Below are 21,104 nucleotides of genomic sequence, written 5' to 3'. Positions count from 1 at the left end.
GCATATCACCTTCCTAGATGTTGATCTCCTCCTCTCTGATGGCTCCATCCACACCTCTGTCCACATTAAACCCACAAACCACCAACAGTACCTACATTTTAACAGCTGCCATCCCTTTCACATCAAAGACCCTCCCATAAATCCTTGCCACCCACTGGCAGTTTTATGTTGTCATTGCCACTGTAGAGTCTTGTGCCATGGGGAACAGGGAAAGGATGTTGTTTGGTGGCTGGTATCCTCTTTATATAATACATCTGCACTGTATTAACAGAGCTCTTCCATAATAGTCCACATCAGCCTCACTGCTGGTGAAGTACAAGTTCCACTATGTATGCTACTCTGGTCACTAGGTATTGACTGACTCTGAGCTAGAGACTGTGACTCAGACTGGGCCTGTAATTGATGACTGACTGGGCCTCTGGTCCATGGTGGTAATCTAAATACAGGCAGTCAAGAGAGCATTGACAGTGCATTTCTTGCGAGTTTTTCTTTGTCCTCTCTCCTGATAGGTTTGCTTGCTCCAGCACTTACTACTGATCTTCTCATTGCTTCTTGGATGCTGAAGGTCTCAACAAGGCCTTCACAGACAGGCACTACTCATCAGACATAGTCCACAAACAGGTTTCCTGTGCCATTTCCCCACATGCCCTCAATCCTCACAACACCTCAAGAACCAGTTAAAAATCAGAGGTTGCCCCTCAGTCTGCAAGATCTGGGCGGTTGCAGAGGGTGGGCTTACTGGTGGTTGGGAGCTCCAACATCAGGCGCGTAATGGGGCCCCTTAGGGATATGGCAGGGGAAGAAAACCAATGTGCACTCCGTGTGCATACTGGGAGGAATCATTCCAGAAGTGGAAAGGGTCCTTCAGGATGCCATGAAGGGTACAGGATGTACCCATCTGCAGGTGTTCTCTCATGTGGCACCAATGATGTGTGTCACCATGGATTGGAGGAAATCCTCTCTGGCTTCCGGTGGCTGTCTGATTTCGTGAAGACTGCCAGTCTCACTAACGGGATGAAAGCAGAGCTCACCATCTGCAGCATCGTTGACAGGACTGACTGCACACCTTTGGTACAAAGCCGAGTGGAGGGTCTGAATCAGAGGCTGAGATGGTTCTGCGACTGTGTGGGCTGTAGATTCTTCGACTTGCGCCATAGGGTTGTGGGGTTTCGGGTTCTACGGGATAGGTCAGGAGTCCACTACACACAGCAGGTGGCTACATGGGTAGCAGGGGTTGTGTGGTGTGGACTGGGCAGTTTTTTAGGTTAGATGGCCTTGGGCAATTACAGAAAAGGCAACAGCCTCAAAGGGTGCGGGGCAAAATCAGGACATGTGGGGACCAAGCAGCAATTGGTATTGTAATTGTAAACTGTCGAAGCTGCATTGCTAAAATATCAGAACTTCAAGCACTGATAGAAAGCACCGAAGCTGAAATTGTTATACATATGGAAAGCTGGCTGAAGCCAGAGATAAATTCTGTCGAAATTTTTACAAAGGCACAGACGGAGTTTAGAAAGGATAGATTGCATGCAACCAGTGGTGGCGTGTTTGTCACTGTTAGTAGTAGTTTATCCTGTAGTGAAATAGAAGTGGATAGTTCCTGTGAATTATTATGGGTGGAGGTTGCACTCAACAACTGAGCTAGGTTAATAATTGGCTCCTTTTACTGACCTCCCGACTCAGCAGCATTAGTGGCAGAACAACTGAGAGAAAATTTGGAATACATTTCACATAAATTTTCTCAGCATGTTATAGTCTTAGGTGGGGATTTCAATTTACCAGATACAGACTGGGATGTTTAGGATGGGTGGTAGGGACAGAGCATCGAGTGACATACTGAGTGCACTATCCAAAAATTACCTCAAGCAATTAAACAGAGAACTGACTCGTGGAGATAACATCTTGGACCTACTGTTAACAAACAGACCCAAACTTTTCGACTCTGTAAGTGTAGAACAGGGACTCAGTGATCATAAAGCCATTGCAGCATCCCTGAATATGGAAGTAAATAGGAATATAAAAAAAGGGAGGAAGGTTTATCTGTTTAGCAAGAGTAATAGAAGGCAGATTTCAGTCTACCTAACAGATGAAAACGAAAATTTCTGTTCCGGCACTGACAATGTTGAGTATTTATGGAAAAAGTTCAAGGCAATCGTAAAATGCGTTTTAGACAGGTACGTGCCGAGTAAAACTGTGAGGGATGGGAAAAACCCACCGTGGTTCAACAACAAAGTTAGGAAACTACTGCGAAAGAAAGGAGAGGTTCACTGCAAGTTTAAACGCAGCCAAGACCTCTAAGACAAACAGAAGCTAAACGATGTCAAAGTTAGCATAAGGAGGGCTATGCGTGAAGCATTCAGTGAATTCGAAAGTAAAATTCTATGTACCGACTTGACAGAAAATCCTAGGAAGTTCTGGTCTTACGTTAAATCAGTAAGTGGCTCAAAACAACATATCCAGACACTCCGGGATGATGATGGCATTGAAACAGAGGATGACACGCATAAAGCTGAAATACTAAACACCTTTTACCAAAGCTGTTTCACAGAGGAAGACCGCACTGCAGTTCCTTCTCTAAATCCCCGCACAAACGAAAAAATGGCTGACATTGAAATAAGTGTCCAAGGAATAGAAAAACAACTGGAATCACTCAACAGAGGAAAGTCCACTGTACCTGATGGGATACCAATTCGACTCTACACAGAGTACATGAAAGAACTTGCCCCCCTTCTAACAGCCGTGTACCGCAAGTCCCTAGAGGAACAGAAGGTTCCAAATGATTGGAAAAGAGCACAGGTAGTCCCAGTCTTCAACAAGAGTCGTCGAGCAGATGCGCAAAACTATAGACCTATATCTCTGACGTCGATCTGTTGTAGAATTTTAGAACATGTTTTTGCTCGAGTATCATGTCGTTTTTGGAAACCCAGAACCTACTATGTAGGAATCAACATGGAGTCCGGAAACAGCGAGCCTGTGAGACCCAACTCACTTTATTTGTTCATGAGACCCAGAAAATATTAGATACAGGCTCCCAGGTAGATGCTATTTTCCTTGACTTCCGGAAGGCGTTCGATACAGTTCCGCACTGTCGCCTGATAAACAAAGTAAGAGCCTACGGAATATCAGACCAGCTGTGTGGCTGGATTGAAGAGTTTTTAGCAAACAGAACACAGCATGTTGTTATCAATGGAGAGACGTCTACAGACGTTAAAGTAACCTCTGGCGTGCCACAGGGGAGTGTTATGGGACCATTGCTTTTCACAATATATATAAATGACCTAGTAGATAGTGTCGGAAGTTCCTTCCACAGAGGAAGACTGCACTGCAGTTCCTTCTCAGCAAAGGAGGTGGCTTACAAAACACTCATTCGACCTATACTTGAGTACTGCTCATCAGTGTGGGATCCATACCAGGTCGGGTTGACAGGAGAGATAGAGAAGATCCAACAAAGAGCGGCACATTCTGTCACAGGTTTATTTGGTAAGCGTGACAGCGTTACAGAGATGTTTAGCAAACTCAAGTGGCAGACTCTGCAAGAGAGGCGCTCTGCATTGTGGTGTAGCTTGCTGTCCAGTTTTCGAGGGGGTGCATTTCTGGATGAGGTATCGAATATATTGCTTCCCCCTACTTATACCTCCCAAGGAGATCACAAATGTAAAATTAGAGCGATTTGAGTGCACACAGAGGTTTTCTGGCAGTCATTCTTCCTGCGAACCATACGCGACTGGAACAGGAAAGGGAGGTAATCACAGTTGCATGTAAGGTGCCATCCGCCACACACTGATGGGTGGCTTGCAGAGTATAAATGTAGATGTTGATGTGTAGATGTAGATCAGTGTCCGCCATGTCATCCAACAAAGCCCCAGTGTGCAAGTGAACCACGTTGTGCATCAGAACTTTGATTATTTATCATGATGTCCTGAAATGAGCTACATACTACCCAAGTTCCTTCCCATCCCTCCTAAAGCAGTGTTCCATCACCCACCCAACCTTCACAACATCCTAGACCATCCTTAAGCCACTCCTAACACCAACCTCTTGGACCCAAGTGCAAGACCTGTCCAATCCACCCACCAAGCACTTCCTATTGGAGTCATTGTCACAGCAAAATAGGGGAGAGTGTGTCACTGACACGATACAGAATTTGGGATGAACATCATTAAAACAAAGACATTTTCTGCTGTGCACAATCTTCTCACAAAATTTCAGTCACCAACTTTCTCCTCCAAATGCAAAAATATTTTGTTGACAACAGCCTACAAAGGGAGAAATGATCATCATAACAAAATAAGGGAAATCAGAGCTCACACAGAAAGATATAGATCCTTGTTTTTCCCACATGCTGTTTGAGATTGGAATAATAGAGAATTAGTGTGAAGGTGGTTCAACGACCCCTCTACCAGGCACTTAAGTGTGATTTCTAGAGTATGCATGTAGATGTATATGTGTCTTGCTTCATCAAAGGCTGGGCCACCTGTGAAACCAGCCATGTTGTGTATCAGACTGCTGCAACCTTTGCACAGCTTTTTATGTTGGTACGGCTACCAACCAGCTGTCCAATAGAATGAATGGTCACAGCCAAATTGTGGCCAAAAGCAAGGTGGCCCAACCTGTGGCTCAACATGCTTCTGAACATAGTATGCTTGATTCCAATGGTTGCTTCGCAACCCAAGCCATCTGGATCCTCCACTGCTCCACCTGCTTTTCTGAACTGCACAGATGGAAGTTATCTCTACAACAAATTATCTGCTCCCAAAATTATCCATGCCTCAGCCTACAGTAACCTACTGCCTTCACATCCTACATCCAACAAATTCCTCCCCCTCAACCTATCACAACCTCCCCTTTCACATTCTCTTTTTGTGTGCCACCCACTGCCAGTGTTCCTGTCATTCCTTTCCCCTTCCCTGCTACTTCCCTTTCCTCTCCCCCTTTTCCACTCCTTTCCTTTTCCATTCCTGTCCTTTTCCGCTCCTCTCCTTCTCTACACCTTTTCCGCTCTCCTCCTTTTCCTCTCCTCTCCTTTTCTGCACTCCTCATTTTCCTCTCTTCTCCTTTTCTTCTCCTTCCCCCCCCCCTCCCTCCCCACCTCCACCCACCACCTCCTGACGCTGCACCTATCAGCCTCTAGTCCCTGCATGCCATGCCAGACAGCACTCTTCTCTTCCCCAACCCATAAGCCACTGCTTGCCCTCCCCCTTCTTTCAGACCGTACATCATTATAAACAACTGCACTATCTGCAAAAAGTCTTATGTTATTATAAATATCATCCACAAGGTCATTAATATACAACATGAACAGCAAGATTCCCAATGAACTCCCCTGGGGCACTCCCAAAGTTAGTCCTCCCTACCAAAAACTCCTCAATTCAGTCACTGATATCACTTGATACCTCATATGATTGAACTTTTGACGATAAGCTTAGGTTTGGTACTGAGTCAGTTGCTTTTTTGAAATAAAGAAATACTGCACCTGACTACCTTGATCCAAAGCTTTCACTATGTCATGCGAGAAAAGTGTAAGCTGGGTTTCATGTGATCGATGTTTTCAGACTTGTGGTGGTTGGCATTGAGGAGATCATTCTGTTCAAGATACCTCATTATGTTTGAGCCCAGAATATATTCTAAGATTCTACAACAAACTGATGTCAAGGATATTGGACAGTAGTTTTGTATAACACTTCTACTACCCTCCTTGCAGACAGGTGTGACCTGTGCTTTCTTCCAACTACTGGGCATGGTTTCCTGTTCGAAGGATCTACAATAGATAATAGAAGAGGAACTAACTCAGCTGTAAATTCAGTACAGATATGGCAGGGATTTCTTCGGGCCCTTGAGCTTTGCTCAGTTTTAGAGATTTCAGTTGTTTCTCAACACCATTGATACTAATACTGATTTTGCCCATCTTTTCAGTGTACAAGGATTAATTTGGAGCAATATTCCTGGGTTTTTCTTTGTGAAGGAACATTTGGAAATGGAGTTCAGCATTTCAGCTTTTGCTTTGCTACCCTCAATTTCAGTTCCTGTCTCATTCGCTAGGGGCTGGAGACCAAATTTTGTGCCACTAATAGCCTTTGCATAAAACCAGAATTTCTTTGAGTTTTGTGAAAGATCATTTGACAATATTCTGCTACAGTAGTCATTGAAGGCTTCATGCATTGTCACTTGACAGTTAAACATTTTTCATTCAACATCTCTATCTATACTCCTATGTTATGTTTTACACCTATTATGCAGTAGTCTCTATTTCTTAGAAGTTTCTTTACAGTAACTGTACACCACAGCTGGTCCTTCCCCTTATGAACTTTTCTACTCGGTACATGTCCTCCAGTGCGTGGTCAACTATTATTTTAAACTTGAGCCATAGTTCATCTACTTGAGCTATATTTCCTCCTGCCCTGTGCTGAAAGTTTCAAGTTCCTCATTGAGATATGAAATTACCAATCCTTTTTCTCATTTACTGAACATATATATCTTCCTGCTTGTTTTAGTTGTCCTTTGTACTTTGATAATCATTGTTGCCACAGCTGCATCATTATCACTGATACCAGTTTTGATGTGGACATCCTCAAAGAGGTCAGGTCCATGTGTTGCCATTAGATCCAATATATTTCCATCATGAGTAAGGTTCTGAGCTATTTGTCCTAGGTAGGTTTCAAAGAAGGCATTTAGTAATGTTTCACAGGTTGTCATATCATGCCCACCACTAGAAAAACAGTAATTTTCCAAGTTGGTTTTGGATAATTAAGATCTCCACTGATGATTACAGTATGATCGAGGAACTTATGTACATGTAAACTGAGGTTTTCTCTAATATTTTCAGTGGTGTCAGGAGATGTGTCTGGTGGGCAATAGAAGGATCCAGTTATCATTTTATGCCCACCCTGATACTGAGTCTTGCCCAAACAGTTTCACAAGCAGCTTCAATTTCTATCTCAGTGGCTGTGATCTTCTTGCCTACTGCAAAAAATACACCACCTCCATTTTGTGTTAGCCTATTCTTTTGATGTACACAGAAATTTTCCACAAAAATCTCCGCATGCACAAGGCTGGTCTTCTCAACCTTCTCTGCCTTCGTTGGAATGATCCAAGTATGACCTCAGAGCCAAGATGACAGGCTTTGTTTTTTCCAACATGGGTTGTAATCTGCAGTTACTTGCACTCTGTTCCCTCAATAGCTGCCAGAATAGCTTCTTCAGCATGTTGAATGAGGCCCCCAGTCGTACACAGTGAGTGCACTCTTGTCCATAGCTGCCATTTGTTGAAGGGGTACCATCATTCACCATACGTTTGAACTGCTGAGTATTAATACACCCCTCCCCTTTTGTGTTTGTCTCCTCTTGACACTGGATAAAACAGTTTTCCCCAAAACAGGTGAAGTGAATCCCACTATTTCAGTTTCAGTGAAAGAAAGCACCTCAAACAACCTGAGTCTTCCCTGGTTCCCCTACACACAGTATAGGACCCTTAGATCTACCATTGAAATGTTACTCATAGTCAAGTGGGCAAGTAATGACAGAGCCTGTACTTTCTGCAGAGGAGACAGGGTCCACAAGGGAGAATAGTACTTGAGGTACCTTTGGCACCAGTACCACAGGTACATCACTCACTGGAGCTCTTCCATCACACTGATTTGCAACAGTTTCCAATTGCTTGACAGTAGTCCAGGTGATTTCCAGCTGCTTATGAATGTCAGCCAATTCATCCTGTGTTCAAGAACAGCATTCATAGTGGGGCTGCATTTTGGCTGGTGCAATGTATTACAGAACAGCGAAAAAACAACTTCAAACTAAGCCTGCTGATTATCTTTTATATATGTTGAGCTAAAATGATTACTAATTCCCTATGAGAATCAAAGCAAATGCATGAAATAAAATTTCCATTAAGGCAACAGAAAAACTTGTGATAAAAATTAATAAAAATAATAATTTCCAAAAATGTTTTTAGGTTCATTATAGTTGTTAGAAAACTAGAAAATAGGGTCAATTTACGATAAATGTAGATAATATGTACTCTTCTTTAAGGGATAATGAGATATAATACAATGTGTGAGTTAGAAATCTGCTACTATAACTGAATCACAAACACCAATTTACCACAAATAAGATTATGCACAGGAGAATCATAACTTACAAAAATTTTCAAAAATGCACATTTATTTGTGTTAATATGCAATTAAATTTGGGGTGATTTTTTGGCAGTAACTTTAGAGTGGAAATCAATAATAGGCAAAGTGCCAAAAAACTGTGTCTGATGTATTCAGCTCTTTTTTTTTTAATATTTTAATGAAAAAATCTCAACAACATTTTTTTATTGTCTACAATAATAGCCTCACACTTGGTGGAATTTATTAAGTTCTCTTTCTTTTATCAATAAAAATAAATATTTTATTCCGGAAAATGCTAAACATGCTAAATGCTGTACAGGTGTCAGCAAAAACAACGTAAATGGCGATGAAAGAAAACTCAAGCATTTATCATTTTTGTTAACAATAAACATTTTACAGACACACTATCCTGCAATTATATTATTTTTAATCCTCCTTTTAATTTTACAGAGCACAAAGCAATTTTAGTTGATTAACTGTCTGAAAAATGTTCTGTTAGCTACTTTCAAATACGGCAGAATCTGTGGCAGATCCCTTTTCTTTTCAGCTGACAAATTGTTTTTACATTCATGTGATGATTGAACAGAGTTCTTTAATATGTATTATTTCTTGAAAATCTTGTAGGTGCTCCAGTCTTCAAGTTTGTTAAATATTGTTCTTGTTTTGGTGCAATTTTTTTCACTTGAATCCAGCTATATTTGTAAATATTTATTTTCATTGTGTTAATATGTGTACTGGCTGCTTTTTTAAAATGAAAAAATCCTCAGGCTAGAGCATAGTAACCACAAACAGAATGTTATGTGTCGCATTCTCCACAAGTTTTACAAGGTCATTAGGTACTTGACACGCTGACATTCTTCCAGCCCCATATGTTTTTCAATCTGGGAATAATCTCTGTCACACACTGTTGACATTAGAAAGCTTTGTGGCTCTTAACCTGCTTTAGCCTCACCAGTGGGCCAACACATACCACTTATGTTATCTTCCAGGTCTTGTATGAACTATTAGAAATGGTCATAGTGCTTAGCCCACTTTTCAGGTTGTTGGCAGTGGCACTTAGCTTGGTTTTTTGGGTCTAACTAAAAAAATGTTTTTGTCATTTAGCCCATTATTGATTTCTACTCTACAACTTTGAATCACAAACATTGATTTGCTACAAAATAAGTTATCCAAAAACACTCATACCATTAACTTATGAAAATATTTATCATGTAATTATACAGTGAAATTAGAGAACAGATGTTTTGGATAAGGATAGGCCTATAGTCCTCAAAATTTTTAGAAGGGTACAAATAAGTTTACTCCTAGAATTGACAATAACAGTAGGAGTTCAATGTGGCACTTGCAAATGTTTGAAGTTTCACAATATATCACAATACAAATGGATTTTGATACAAACAATGACAGATTATGCAGAAGTGACATGAACAGTAAAATATGAAAAATTCAGAATTTCAGAATGACACATGAATTTTGCATACATTGTTTCACATGAAGGAAAATTCTGAAGTCGTATTTTATATATAAATAAATGTGTGAATTGTACAGATTTTTTACTTTGCTGTTTCATTGTGAACTTCTATACTGGTGTGCTGAAGAAGAACACTGCAGCATGAGTTTATCTCAATCAAAAGCTAGAAAATGTGCAACACCAACAAAGCACATCTTCTGTCTGTTTGTTTAGTCTTTTTGTAGTATTTCTTCAAGTAGGGTACGATAATGAAGTCCCATAGTAGATCGTTTGTTGTTTTCAGTTATTCAGGGCTAACCCCAGAAGTAGAAGTACAGTGCTAAAGCACTTCACTTGCACAACTGGTGTCTATAGATGGTCAAAGAAGCAGCTGAGAAGCACTGCCCTCTCCAGAACAGAGGCCATCAGCGTGATGTGAATTCTGGCACTTATCAGTCGCACAGAGGTCGCCCTGTCCCAGTGTAATGATACTATTTTTGACATCATCTAAATCTTTTCTAATATATTTTAGTGCTTGACCTTGCCCTCTCCAGCTTTTTATCTAATCAGTCTAATTTTTACCCTTGTTGATCCAACTATTTGTCTAATTTCTCATTCTGTTTTTCAAGTTTTTCCCCAATCTTGCTGTCTAGTTTCTGACTTTGTTTATGCATTACTCTCCCCAGTGAGCTTCACAAGCATTTTTAGAAGAGTGCCACTATTTTTAACTATCTCCTGATGACTGAAACTTTGAATCAGTGAATGAATACTGTCTGAATCTGCAACTACTTCTTCCCCTTCAAATTCTATATCACTAACATTATTTTCAACTGTCTCCTCATTATCTTGTATCAGATTTTGTATCTCCTCCACTTCCTGATTGTCAACCCTAGTGTCATCACACATCATGAAGATATTATACAAAACAAAATCAAAACAAAAAAACTCCATAAACACCAAGTTTTTCACACAGCCTACTGAATTAATAACATTGCAGAAAAGATTAAATAACTGCAGGTCATGTACCTCAGTTGTTGTATTGTCCAAGTTGATTATAGTTACTGGTACTCACAGTTCTACAGTCTGATTTCCTCATTCTCATACTTTTTTGGATCCAGAATGTTTCAGTGTACAGTCCAAAATTTCACTGTCCAAATAAAATCATCTGTCAGTCTTGATGTTATGGTATACCTGAAACTCACAAGCTGACTTTAATACTCTGACCTGAATTAAATCACTGTTGCAGCTCATTCCAGTGCACTGCAGTGTAATCACCTTGCTGGGGATAGATGATGTTGACAGAAAATAGTTCAAAGTGTAAATATCTTAAGAAATATTAATTTTGTCAACACTAGTTGAAATTAATGTTCTTGAAATTTGGTAGGTGTAACTCACTTCATTAAAAATGACAAATATTGCCCATAACTTATCTCCATTTCATCGTTTCACTGCAGTTGATGTTTTCTGTAAGTTTCTTAAGTGAAAATGGACCAGAGAGCATCAAGCTTCTCAAAGGATGTGAAAAGTCAGTTACTGCTTCAGGTGTATAATTTATTATGCCACATAGTGCTGCTCAAGATCTTACATCATACTGGGCTTCCCATGCAATTTCTTGTGGGTCTTTTATATTCTTCCCGACAACTGATATATTATTGCATGAAGTAAATTTGCTAGTTACAGTTACAGAAGTAGTTGAGAAGGAGGAGGAGATTAGCGTTTAACATCCCGTCGACAACGAGGTCATTAGAGACGGAGCACAAGCTCGGATTAGGGAAGGATAGGGAAGGAAATCGGCCGTGCCCTTTCGAAGGAACCATCCCGGCATTTGCCTGAAGTGATCTAGGAAAATCACGGAAAACCTAAATCAGGATGGCCGGACGCGGGATTGAACCGTCGTCCTCCCGAATGCGAGTCCAGTGTGCTAACCACTGCGCCACCTCGCTTACAAAAAAGTTATCATCCAGTGTTTACAACTGAAATGCATGGAAAAGTAAGTGAAATGATAGAAATAAATGATGCTAATTACATTTTTATTAATTACACTGAAACTGCATTATCCCAAGCATTTGTATCATGTTTCCTGTTTAAAGTATGAGTACATTATTTTTTAGTGTGAATAGAATTTCAATATATAATATGGCAGCCAGAATAAACACTTTGTTTACATTGTTAATCTGGTTTTGTTTTATGAATTACAGTAATTAGGAGGTATTTTGATGTTGTTATGTTAGTCAATAGTTTTGTAAGCTAACAGTATGATAAACAGAGTTGTTACAAGTTTCAAGCATTGTAATTACAGTATATTTGGTATGTCTTTTATTACTTGATTGCATGTGAATGAAAAGCTCTAATTGCAATTAAACAAATTGAATACATATTCCTACCAAAAGATGGAAGTATTATCAGTGAGTAATTTGACATGAAGTTTTTGAAAATTGCATTACAGAGCTCAAAACAAATTGAATACATGTTCCTACCAATAGATGGAAGGAGTATTAGTGAGTAATTTGACATTAAGTTTTAGAAAATTACATTACAGAGCTCAAAAGGCAATATATTTATGTTTCCTACCTAATGATATAACATTTAGTCATGCAATCCCAGTTAACTTCAAAATCGTATGAAAATGAGCTGTTGCATTTCAGTGGAAATACCCTGAATGAAAACTTTGTGTAAAGTGCCTTGGAGCTTGACAGGATAGCTTGCAGAATGAAATCAGTACATTTACAACTAATCAAGAAGATCAGTTCAGCATATTTATCATGCAGTACCCCACATGGTATTGGTTGTGAAGCAGCCATTGAAGTCAACTACTTTGTGCTCAGCTATAGTTTCTCCCAGTAGTTGGAGCAAAGTTGACCAAACAGTGTCAGAACACTTAGTGGCTACAACACTACCTTTGCATTACGTAGATGGGAACTGTCCTTCCAACATATCCTTTGAGCCTGTAATGCTCCTTTCCTCTGTATTCATTATATCCTGTCCCAAATCCACTCCTGCATCCATCCCCGTACCTACCTTTTCACTCTTTCACACACTCCTCTCCACGTTCTCCCCATTTCTCTGTCCCATCACCCTCTCTCAAGCCACTGCTCCACTACTATTCCCATCACCCCCTCCCAAGCCACTGCTCCACTACTATCATATCCCCTTAGTACTAAGACTCCCAGCCATCAGCTTTACCCATTCCCTTCACCCCTTCCTCCCACTCCCTACTTCCTTTCTTTTCTAACTAACTCCTCTTGACACAGCCCCTCACCACAGTCAAGGTATGGTGTCTGTATAATGTAACAAGCTGGGGCAGTGTGATTTTGTGTGTGTGTGTGTGTGTGTGAGAGAGAGAGAGAGAGAGAGAGAGAGAGAGAGAGAGAGAGAGAGAGAGAGAGAGAGAGAGAAGTTAACTCTAAAGAATACCATTCAAAAGTTTAGGAATGTTTTCAGTTTTGCTAATGTGCCTGTCAACAGCTCAAATACACAGTAAATTATTACTGTTACTGTAGAAAATTTGTAATCTCCTTATTTGAATGAAAGCATCTGTTCAAGTTGTTGTCAAACACAGATCCAAGCATAGTTCTGTTTCATTTCCTGCAGTGCTGATTAGGATGTAGTTAATTGTACAGCAACAATGTGAAGATGATAGTGTAACACTCAAAATATGTTGGTAACTATTATTTTGAATTGTGCATTTTCAACATAAGAACAATGAAGCAAAAAACTGGTGAAGAAAGAAAAAGTAAGAATAAAAAATTATAAGCTGATAAGAAGATTGTATCCCACAATCATTAACAAAAGTCCAAAAATTAGAAGAAGCAGTATAAACAGGATAAAATAAAAATGCTACACATGACAATTGCTGAAGCACTGCCACAAGACTCAGGGTGTTGAGTTACAAATAGTCTGGACTCTGCCAGCAGGAAGATAATAAACTGCCCAAAGCAACCATCAGACTTTAAAATGAATTACAACAGTCAGTTCATTCAGATTCTCATCTGATGGATGCCGATCTTTTGTAAAACAATTTCTTTCACCATTATAAAGAGAGGTAGATAATCATAACTTTCTCCTATTTTAATTATTACAGTTCATTAAATAAATAAGACTATCACATGTTTGTATCAGACCTGTATATTGTTCAAGTTATTCAGTGGAACGTTTATCTCTTTTCTTGTTAACATGCAACTTTTATAATGTTGTGATATTTGTTTATAACCTTGACACACTTTTCAAAACAACTTCCATGTTTGTATGACCTCCGTATTAAAGTTCGGCTCCAGCTCACTATCTCTCACAATACATAAATTATGAACTCAGTAGTTGTTTATTAGCATAATTATGTGTATTAAAGTTCGGCTCCAGCTCACTATCTCTCACAATACATAAATTATGAACTCAGTAGTTGTTTATTAGCATAACTATGTGTTTGTACCTCATGTGTATCTTGGTTTCAGTCCAGGCACATATAATCCACAAAATAAAAAAAGTCAAATGGCTTTTCTTCATAGTTTTGGGGGAAAGAAGAGAATCCTTCCTCATGTGGATGTAAGATGTGTGTACACCAAAGATGAGTGTTCATTCTGCCACAGACATCCTTGTGGAGATTATTGGCATTTTAAGTACTCAGAATTCATGTGTCAACAATGTATGCAAAAAGTCAAAAAGGGAATAGCTCATCTCATTCCCTTAGGGAAAGTGGACCAATTCAGAGTAAGTTGTAAATTTCAATGAAACTTTCCTGTGATTGAGAATGTGAATCCAAGTGAAAGTGAGAGAGTTTGCTTGTAATTTTAAGTGGCTTTATGTTTTATGTATTTTCAGCTTTACCTATTTAACCATGTTCATTTCAGTCTTTTTTTTTACCAAGGGCACTAACATACTCACTGTTTATGACCTTAATATCAGAAATCCACATAGTTGTAAAGCTGCCCAGGTGTAAAAAGAGTTATTGAAATCAATATTCCTTGGAAATAAAATGTCTTAAAAGATCTCATGATGTCCAAGAAAGGTGTAACAGGGTCATAGATACCCCATCTTTCACTTGAGATTACAGAATGTGACGAAAGTGTTTAAAAAGTATTATTCGGAGCAATGCAAACAGGCCATATATGCATTTATGTACATTTTCTGTATGCACATTTGTCTATTTCTGTCAGTCAATTATTATTTTGACATAGATTGTCCCATGTAATGGTGTTATTAAGTGATTTATAAAAGGGAAAAACCTCTACTTAACTTGTCTTGGGGTAAGTGGAATTATATTAGAAATGGAATAACTTACGTTCTAGCTAAATATTTCTTCTGATGGAGCAATGTATGTGGAGATAATGTGGAAGAACAGTTTAATTAAGATGTGTTCTGATGCAAAGGAATTGTCCTATGTCATATTGTGGTACAAAGACTCATGGCAAAACTTTTTGAAATAGAAAGTATTTTTTTGTTTGTTTTGTTTTGTTTTGTTTCCAATACTATCCATTTTTATGAAAATTTTCTGATGAATAGGTAGCATAATATTGTAGGTAACCCATCTGTCTTATCCGATGACCTACATTGGCATGGTACGTCTCCAGTTTTACAGAGAATCAACCCTATCTGTATGTAGGCTACTTTTATGGTGGGGTTGCCACTCCCAAAGGCATTTTAAGTTACTGCCAGTGTCCACTCCCCCCCCCCTCCCCCAGAGGGGGGAGGTGGAGAGGTGTTTGTGTACCCCTTCTATCTATGTCAAGTGTATATCGGATAGTCAAATGTCTCACCATTTTTCAAAACGTTGGTGCACTGCATAACTGAGGTGGACTTGGGAACTAGCCCAGTATTTAACTAAGAGAATTTGGAGAACTGCCTAAAAACCACATGCAGACTGGCCAGCACACACACACACACACACAACATTGCTGTCCCATGAGGCAGATTCATTCCAGAGCCGGCACACCTACCTGTGTCCTGGTGGTCATTGCTTTAATTGGCTAGGCTATCCAGGCAGGTTAATTGTAGATCACATTCCAAAAGTAAAATAGCACTCATTATGTACTCTTATGTACAAGGAGGAATGGTTAGTATTCAGGAATGTGACAGGAATGATCGTTTGAAGCAAAAGAGTACAGCAAACATGTGCTCTAAAATGCATACCTTAAGAGCTAGGACCACCTTCTATATCTTCCATACTGTGTAATAAATCTCTTCTGCTGCAAGCTCTTTGCTTTCCATGTTTTGTGAACTGTTAGTATGGACCAAAATAGTAAAAAATGTTCAGTAAAGCCGGTCGGAGTGGCCGTGCGGTTCTAGGCGCTACAGTCTAGCACCGAGCGACCGCTACGGTCACAGGTTCGAATCCTGCCTCGGGCATGGATGTGTGTGATGTCCTTAGGTTAGTTAGGTTTAATTAGTTCTAAGTTCTAGGTGACTGATGACCTCAGAAGTTAAGTCGCATAGTGCTCAGAGCCATTTGAACCATTTTTGTTCAGTAAATGTGAGCTATGAGCACTTGTTTATCTTTGCTACTGTGAAACACATATCTTCTATTGAACATAGCTCTTAAGGTGTGCATTTTAGACCCTACGCTAACTACAATTTTTACTTTGAATTGTTGGCAACTGAGGTGTGGTTACAATTGAGTAGATATAGGGGTGAGGCTTGTACCTTGAGCCAGGATGTAACTTGAGCCAATCTTATCTATCTGGTCTTTACTCTCTCATTTCATTCTTTTTCACACCAAAGGTTGCCTACACTGATAAGAGTATAGCCAGTAGTTGTTACAGGAGCAAGGACCAACAGTTTCAGTTTCCTACAAAAATCATCATTTTTTTCTGTTCTTAATTCAATGTTAGTACTGCTATGTATGTAGCAATAAATGGAAAGTTAAATGGTTGGTATTTATGACAGACATATATTGTGACAACCATGCTGTGATATTCCAGCCATGTTGTTACTGCAGGTTATGTATTTATTTAATCATATGGTGATTTTATACAATATACAGTTGATACAAGGCAAGTGATTTTATACAATATACATATGATACAAGACAAGATTAAACCTTAAAGTCCGTGTTTTTCTACCAACTAATTAAGCTGGGTGTGAGAGTGAACAAGTCGTTGGGAATTCCAGGGTATGAATGAAATGGACAGCGATGGACTAAATCTTCAATTTTCTGCTCTTCTTTATTACATTCACACACTGGTGAACTGATCCAGCCCCATTTGCACCTGAAGTATCTACAACAACCATGTCCAGTCCTTAACCTGTTGAGGCTGCACCAGAGGTTCCTCGGTAGGTCAAAACCTTTTGGCTTTTTTTTGGGATCAAGGTAATGGGCTCTTGTTCCCAATGTTTTTGTTGTCCATTCATGCTTCCAGCTTTCATTTAGATCAAAACCATCTGCGATGAGTTGTCCTGCAGTAACACTTGCTGGTCTGCTTGACTGCAATTGTTGCTGTGGCATATGACAGAATTCCTGGTGCAGTGGTAGAGGGGGTGATGCAGAAATTTTCTTGGCCTCCCTCAGTAGAGCTTGTTTCCACCTTAAGTGAGGTGGAGGGATGTGACTCAGTACAGGTAACCAGTGGCAACGGGTTGATGTGATGGAACCAGTAATACAGCGCATTGTGTCGTTAAGTTTTGTGTCTACCTTCTTCACATGTACACTTTCCATCCAGACAGGTGCACAGTACTCAGCAGCAGAGTACACAAGACTGATGCCAGTTAAACGCAGACAGTCAGCAGAGGTTCCCCAGGTTTTACCACTGAGCTTATGTAGTATGTTGTTCCTTGCAGCAACTTTATTAAAAAGCTTGGTGATGTGCTCTTTGTAGCTCAGGGTTCTAACTAGAGTGATTCTGAGATATTTTGGGAAAGGATTGTTCCTCAACATTTGTCCATTGAGCAGAACTCTTGGTTTGTAGTTCGCAGCACAATTCGCTAGAAGGAAACAAGAGACTTCAGTTTTTGATGTGCTTGGGATCAATCTCCAGGTCTTAAAGAAAGTTGACATCTTCTCCTGATCCTCCGTAAGAATTCGTTTGCCATCTTTGAAATTACTGCCCTGTGCTACCAGTGTGATGTCATCAGCATGGATGAATTTAGTTGATATTGTGGTTGGTAAATCATTAATGTATAAACTGAATAGTAATGGGGCTAAAACAGATCCCTGTGGTAGTCCGTTATTTAGTTTCCATTTGGAGCTTTTATAGCTGCCTCGAAACACTTCAAATTACCTTCACTAAGTGTGCTGGATATAGATCCATAATTTCTCGACTTGGTACAACTTGCAGTAGCTTGTATATCAGTCCCTGTCGCTAGACAGTGTCATACACAGCTGTAAGGTCGATGAAGACAGCTGTTGATTTCAGATGGCCTTGAAAACCTGCTTCAGTATGAGTAGTTAGGGCAAGAACTTGACCGGTGCAGCTGCATCCTTGTCTGAAGCCAGCTTGTTCAGGAAGGGTAGCAGCCTCGACGAACGGTGCTATTCTGGTTAGGAGGACTCATTCCAAAAGTTTGAATGTTCAACTGAGCAGTGCTATAGGGCGGTAGCTTTTAGGGCTGTCTTCAGGCTTGCCAGATTTGAGAGTGGCTATAACTTTCGACAGTTTGAATTGTCTGGGAAGTTTGTTCTCTGAGTATGTAAGTAAATAGCAAAGTGAGCCATCATATGCAGTGTGGGCCCATTTTCTTAATAAATTCATTATAGATGTTGTCAGGGCCAGCAACTTTGCCGACTTTCAGCTGCTTGACAGCACTTTCTACTTCCGCTATGGAGAAGGGCCTGGAAAGTGGCTCATTTCTTGGGGCATTAGGCTTGAGGTTAGAGAGTTTACATTTTACATAACCAAACTGCCAACACCATCCTGCACTAGATTGATTCAAATCACGGACCTGAAAATTCTGCTGTGTTACAACCACATGAAGATAAGTTTTTTAACATCATCCTGTGGGAATATATTTCAATAATTGTAATCAGCAAAAGATCCAAAGAAGATCTTATGGTATTTGGGAATTAGCCAGTCTCAAAAGCATTGAAAAGAAATGTACCACTACAAGAATGGAATGAACTAATAACTTTGAAGAGGAGAAGTGGAAAAACTTCAAATTCAGGTGTGCTCTGCTTGTCAGTAGAGATCAGAAGTGTATACTAATTTAAACTTGCCAGCAGATCTCACGATGTTGTCTCCAAACTTCCTGTCTTCATACGCTGGAAGACTCAAAATTTCTCCACTCCATTAGATTGTCTGGTCAGCAACCATACAGTGAATATTTTAATTAAAAAGCAGTCTTGTTCTATTATTAACAATGTGTTTTGCCTTTGTGTGGGCATCTTCCGGCTATCTATAGGGATAACAAACTAAGCAAAAAATTAGGCATTGCCCAAACTTGCGCGATTCTAAATGTGAATGAGTTGTTACTGACGTTAAAAGTTTCCTTTTACAATGTATTAAAACATTAAATAGGTTCTGTAGGACTGAAGCACACATTGAATCAAATGAATGAGCAGAAACCTAGTCAGGAACAACTGATGTAATGTAATGTAACCACTGGATAGAATGCTAAATAAATAATCAAAATGGACAAGAAATATTTTATTAATGTCATACCAGCAGGGCAGAATGGTGTAATGATAGGTCTACACTCACAAAGAAGTATACACATTTAAACATAATATACAGTACTGCTCCAGTAACATCATGGAAGGAACATGAAGCAGGCACACATGTGACCAATGGAATGAGATTTACATACAGTGCCTGCAAAGGACATACATAGGATGTCACTGTCACCATATTTAATGCTTACAAAAATATCTAAATGGTCAATTCACTATAATGAAATTAAGCAGTTACAATTAATCAGAACACAGTCAGCCATAAAGGAACTTGAAAATTACTCCAGGTAGACAGAGTTATAACTAAATAAAATGGTAAATAACTACAAAAAATGGGCATCGTCCCAACGACTGGGGATAAAACAGATTCTTAAAAAGGCAAGTTCTGACTCAACTTTAAAAGTGTAGTGTCTAGGAATGAATTACTATGAGGGAATTAATAAGACTGAAATGGAATCCATTAGAAGAGCACAAAGAAATTTATGCAAAGATTTTAAAAAACTAATGTCACTGAATCCTAATAGCCTTGGTTCCTACTAGAGAGCTGATCATCAAGCAATTGTTCATCAATTGTACACATATGCTTAAGGGCTTCCAACTCTTCCACTAAATTAAGCTTTCTGCCTTCCTGAGCACAATGTAAGATGCAGAGATCATCAAGTGTGTGAGGCTGGTGCCCTGCAGTCTTTCAAGGGTTCAACAAATGTAGAGTGCTGCTTTACTTGACCTTTTTTAGTTAACAAATGCTCACTAAATCTCTTTCTAAACAATCTTCCTGTCTGATCAATATATAATTTATGGCAGACATTGCATACCGATCTTTAGTAGGCCTCTATGCACATAAGAGTTCCAAATGTTATTATATGGTGAAAGAGCTGCATGAACAATGAGATTTTTGAATAACTTAGCTAACTGATATGATAATTTCCCCACAAACAGCAGCTTTATATGTCTCTGTGGTGGTGGCAAAAGATTCAGTTGCATAGTGTTCTTGTTACCAGATAATTTTCTTTTATATAGTCTATCTACCATCTGTGCATTATAACCATTAGTATCTGCAGTAGCCTTTAAGTTATCAAGCTCTCTCTTTATAGATAAAGTACTGAGGGGGACACTGTAGAGGTGGTAAATCACTTTGGCTCTGAGCACTATGGGACTTAACATCTGAGGTCATCAGTCCCCTAGAACTTAGAACTACTTAAACCTAACTAACCTAAGGACACCACACACATCCATGCCCGAGGCAGGATTCGAACCTGCGCCCGTAGCGGTCGCGCAGTTCCAGACTGAAGCGCCTAGAACCACTCGGCCACACCGGCCGGCCGTAAATCACTTTGTTTGTGCTGATATGGACAGCATAATGAAGCATGGATAACTGCATTACTGGTTGTGGACTTCCTAAAACTATCAAAATGAGTGGAATACTTCTCAAAGTGCAACTGTAAACCTAAACAATTAACATGCTCATTATGATTCATAACTTCATGTGTAAAGGACATGTTGGGATGTAAAGCATTAAATTCACTTCTTAACTGGGAATCATCCATGTCAGGTCCATTGAATATTATAGACATGTCATCTACATACCAATGATAAACAAGTACTTTATTGTGTAAATTGGAGTTTCCCTTAAAGTATATTTGTTGCAAGGAATTCACAAAAATGTCCACAAGGCCTCCAGCCATACAGTTCCCCATAGCCAAGCCATCATTCTGCTTAAAGACGTGATTGTTAAAAGTAAAGTAGTTATACAGAGTAGGAAGTCTAAGTAAATCAGTAATCTCATCAGCTATGAGCTACCATGTGCAAAAAGATTCTTTTGGATGACTGCAATAGTATCATCTGTTGGAATGTCGGTATAAAGATTTTTTGGTATCAAGACACAGCATGCAACAACTGGTGGGAAAGCTCTGTCCTTAAGGAGCTGAATTAAGTCATTCCTATTAGATACTGAA

At 39.5% G+C, this 21,104-nt stretch overlaps 1 protein-coding gene across 1 annotated transcript in view; it reads left to right on the top strand.

Annotated features, from left to right (window-relative positions):
• The window catches only part of LOC126177014 (uncharacterized), a 68,283-nt gene that overhangs the window by 44,021 nt on the left and 3,158 nt on the right, over nt 1–21,104 (top strand). The window contains exon 4 of the mRNA XM_049924234.1: nt 14,006–14,261. Coding sequence (XP_049780191.1) covers nt 14,006–14,261 — 256 coding nt within the window. The remainder of the gene's footprint in view (nt 1–14,005; nt 14,262–21,104) is intronic.

The sequence above is a fragment of the Schistocerca cancellata genome, chromosome 3 (assembly GCF_023864275.1).
Source record: "Schistocerca cancellata isolate TAMUIC-IGC-003103 chromosome 3, iqSchCanc2.1, whole genome shotgun sequence".
NCBI lineage: Eukaryota > Metazoa > Arthropoda > Insecta > Orthoptera > Acrididae > Schistocerca > Schistocerca cancellata.
This window is presented reverse-complemented; position numbering and strand designations above follow the sequence as displayed.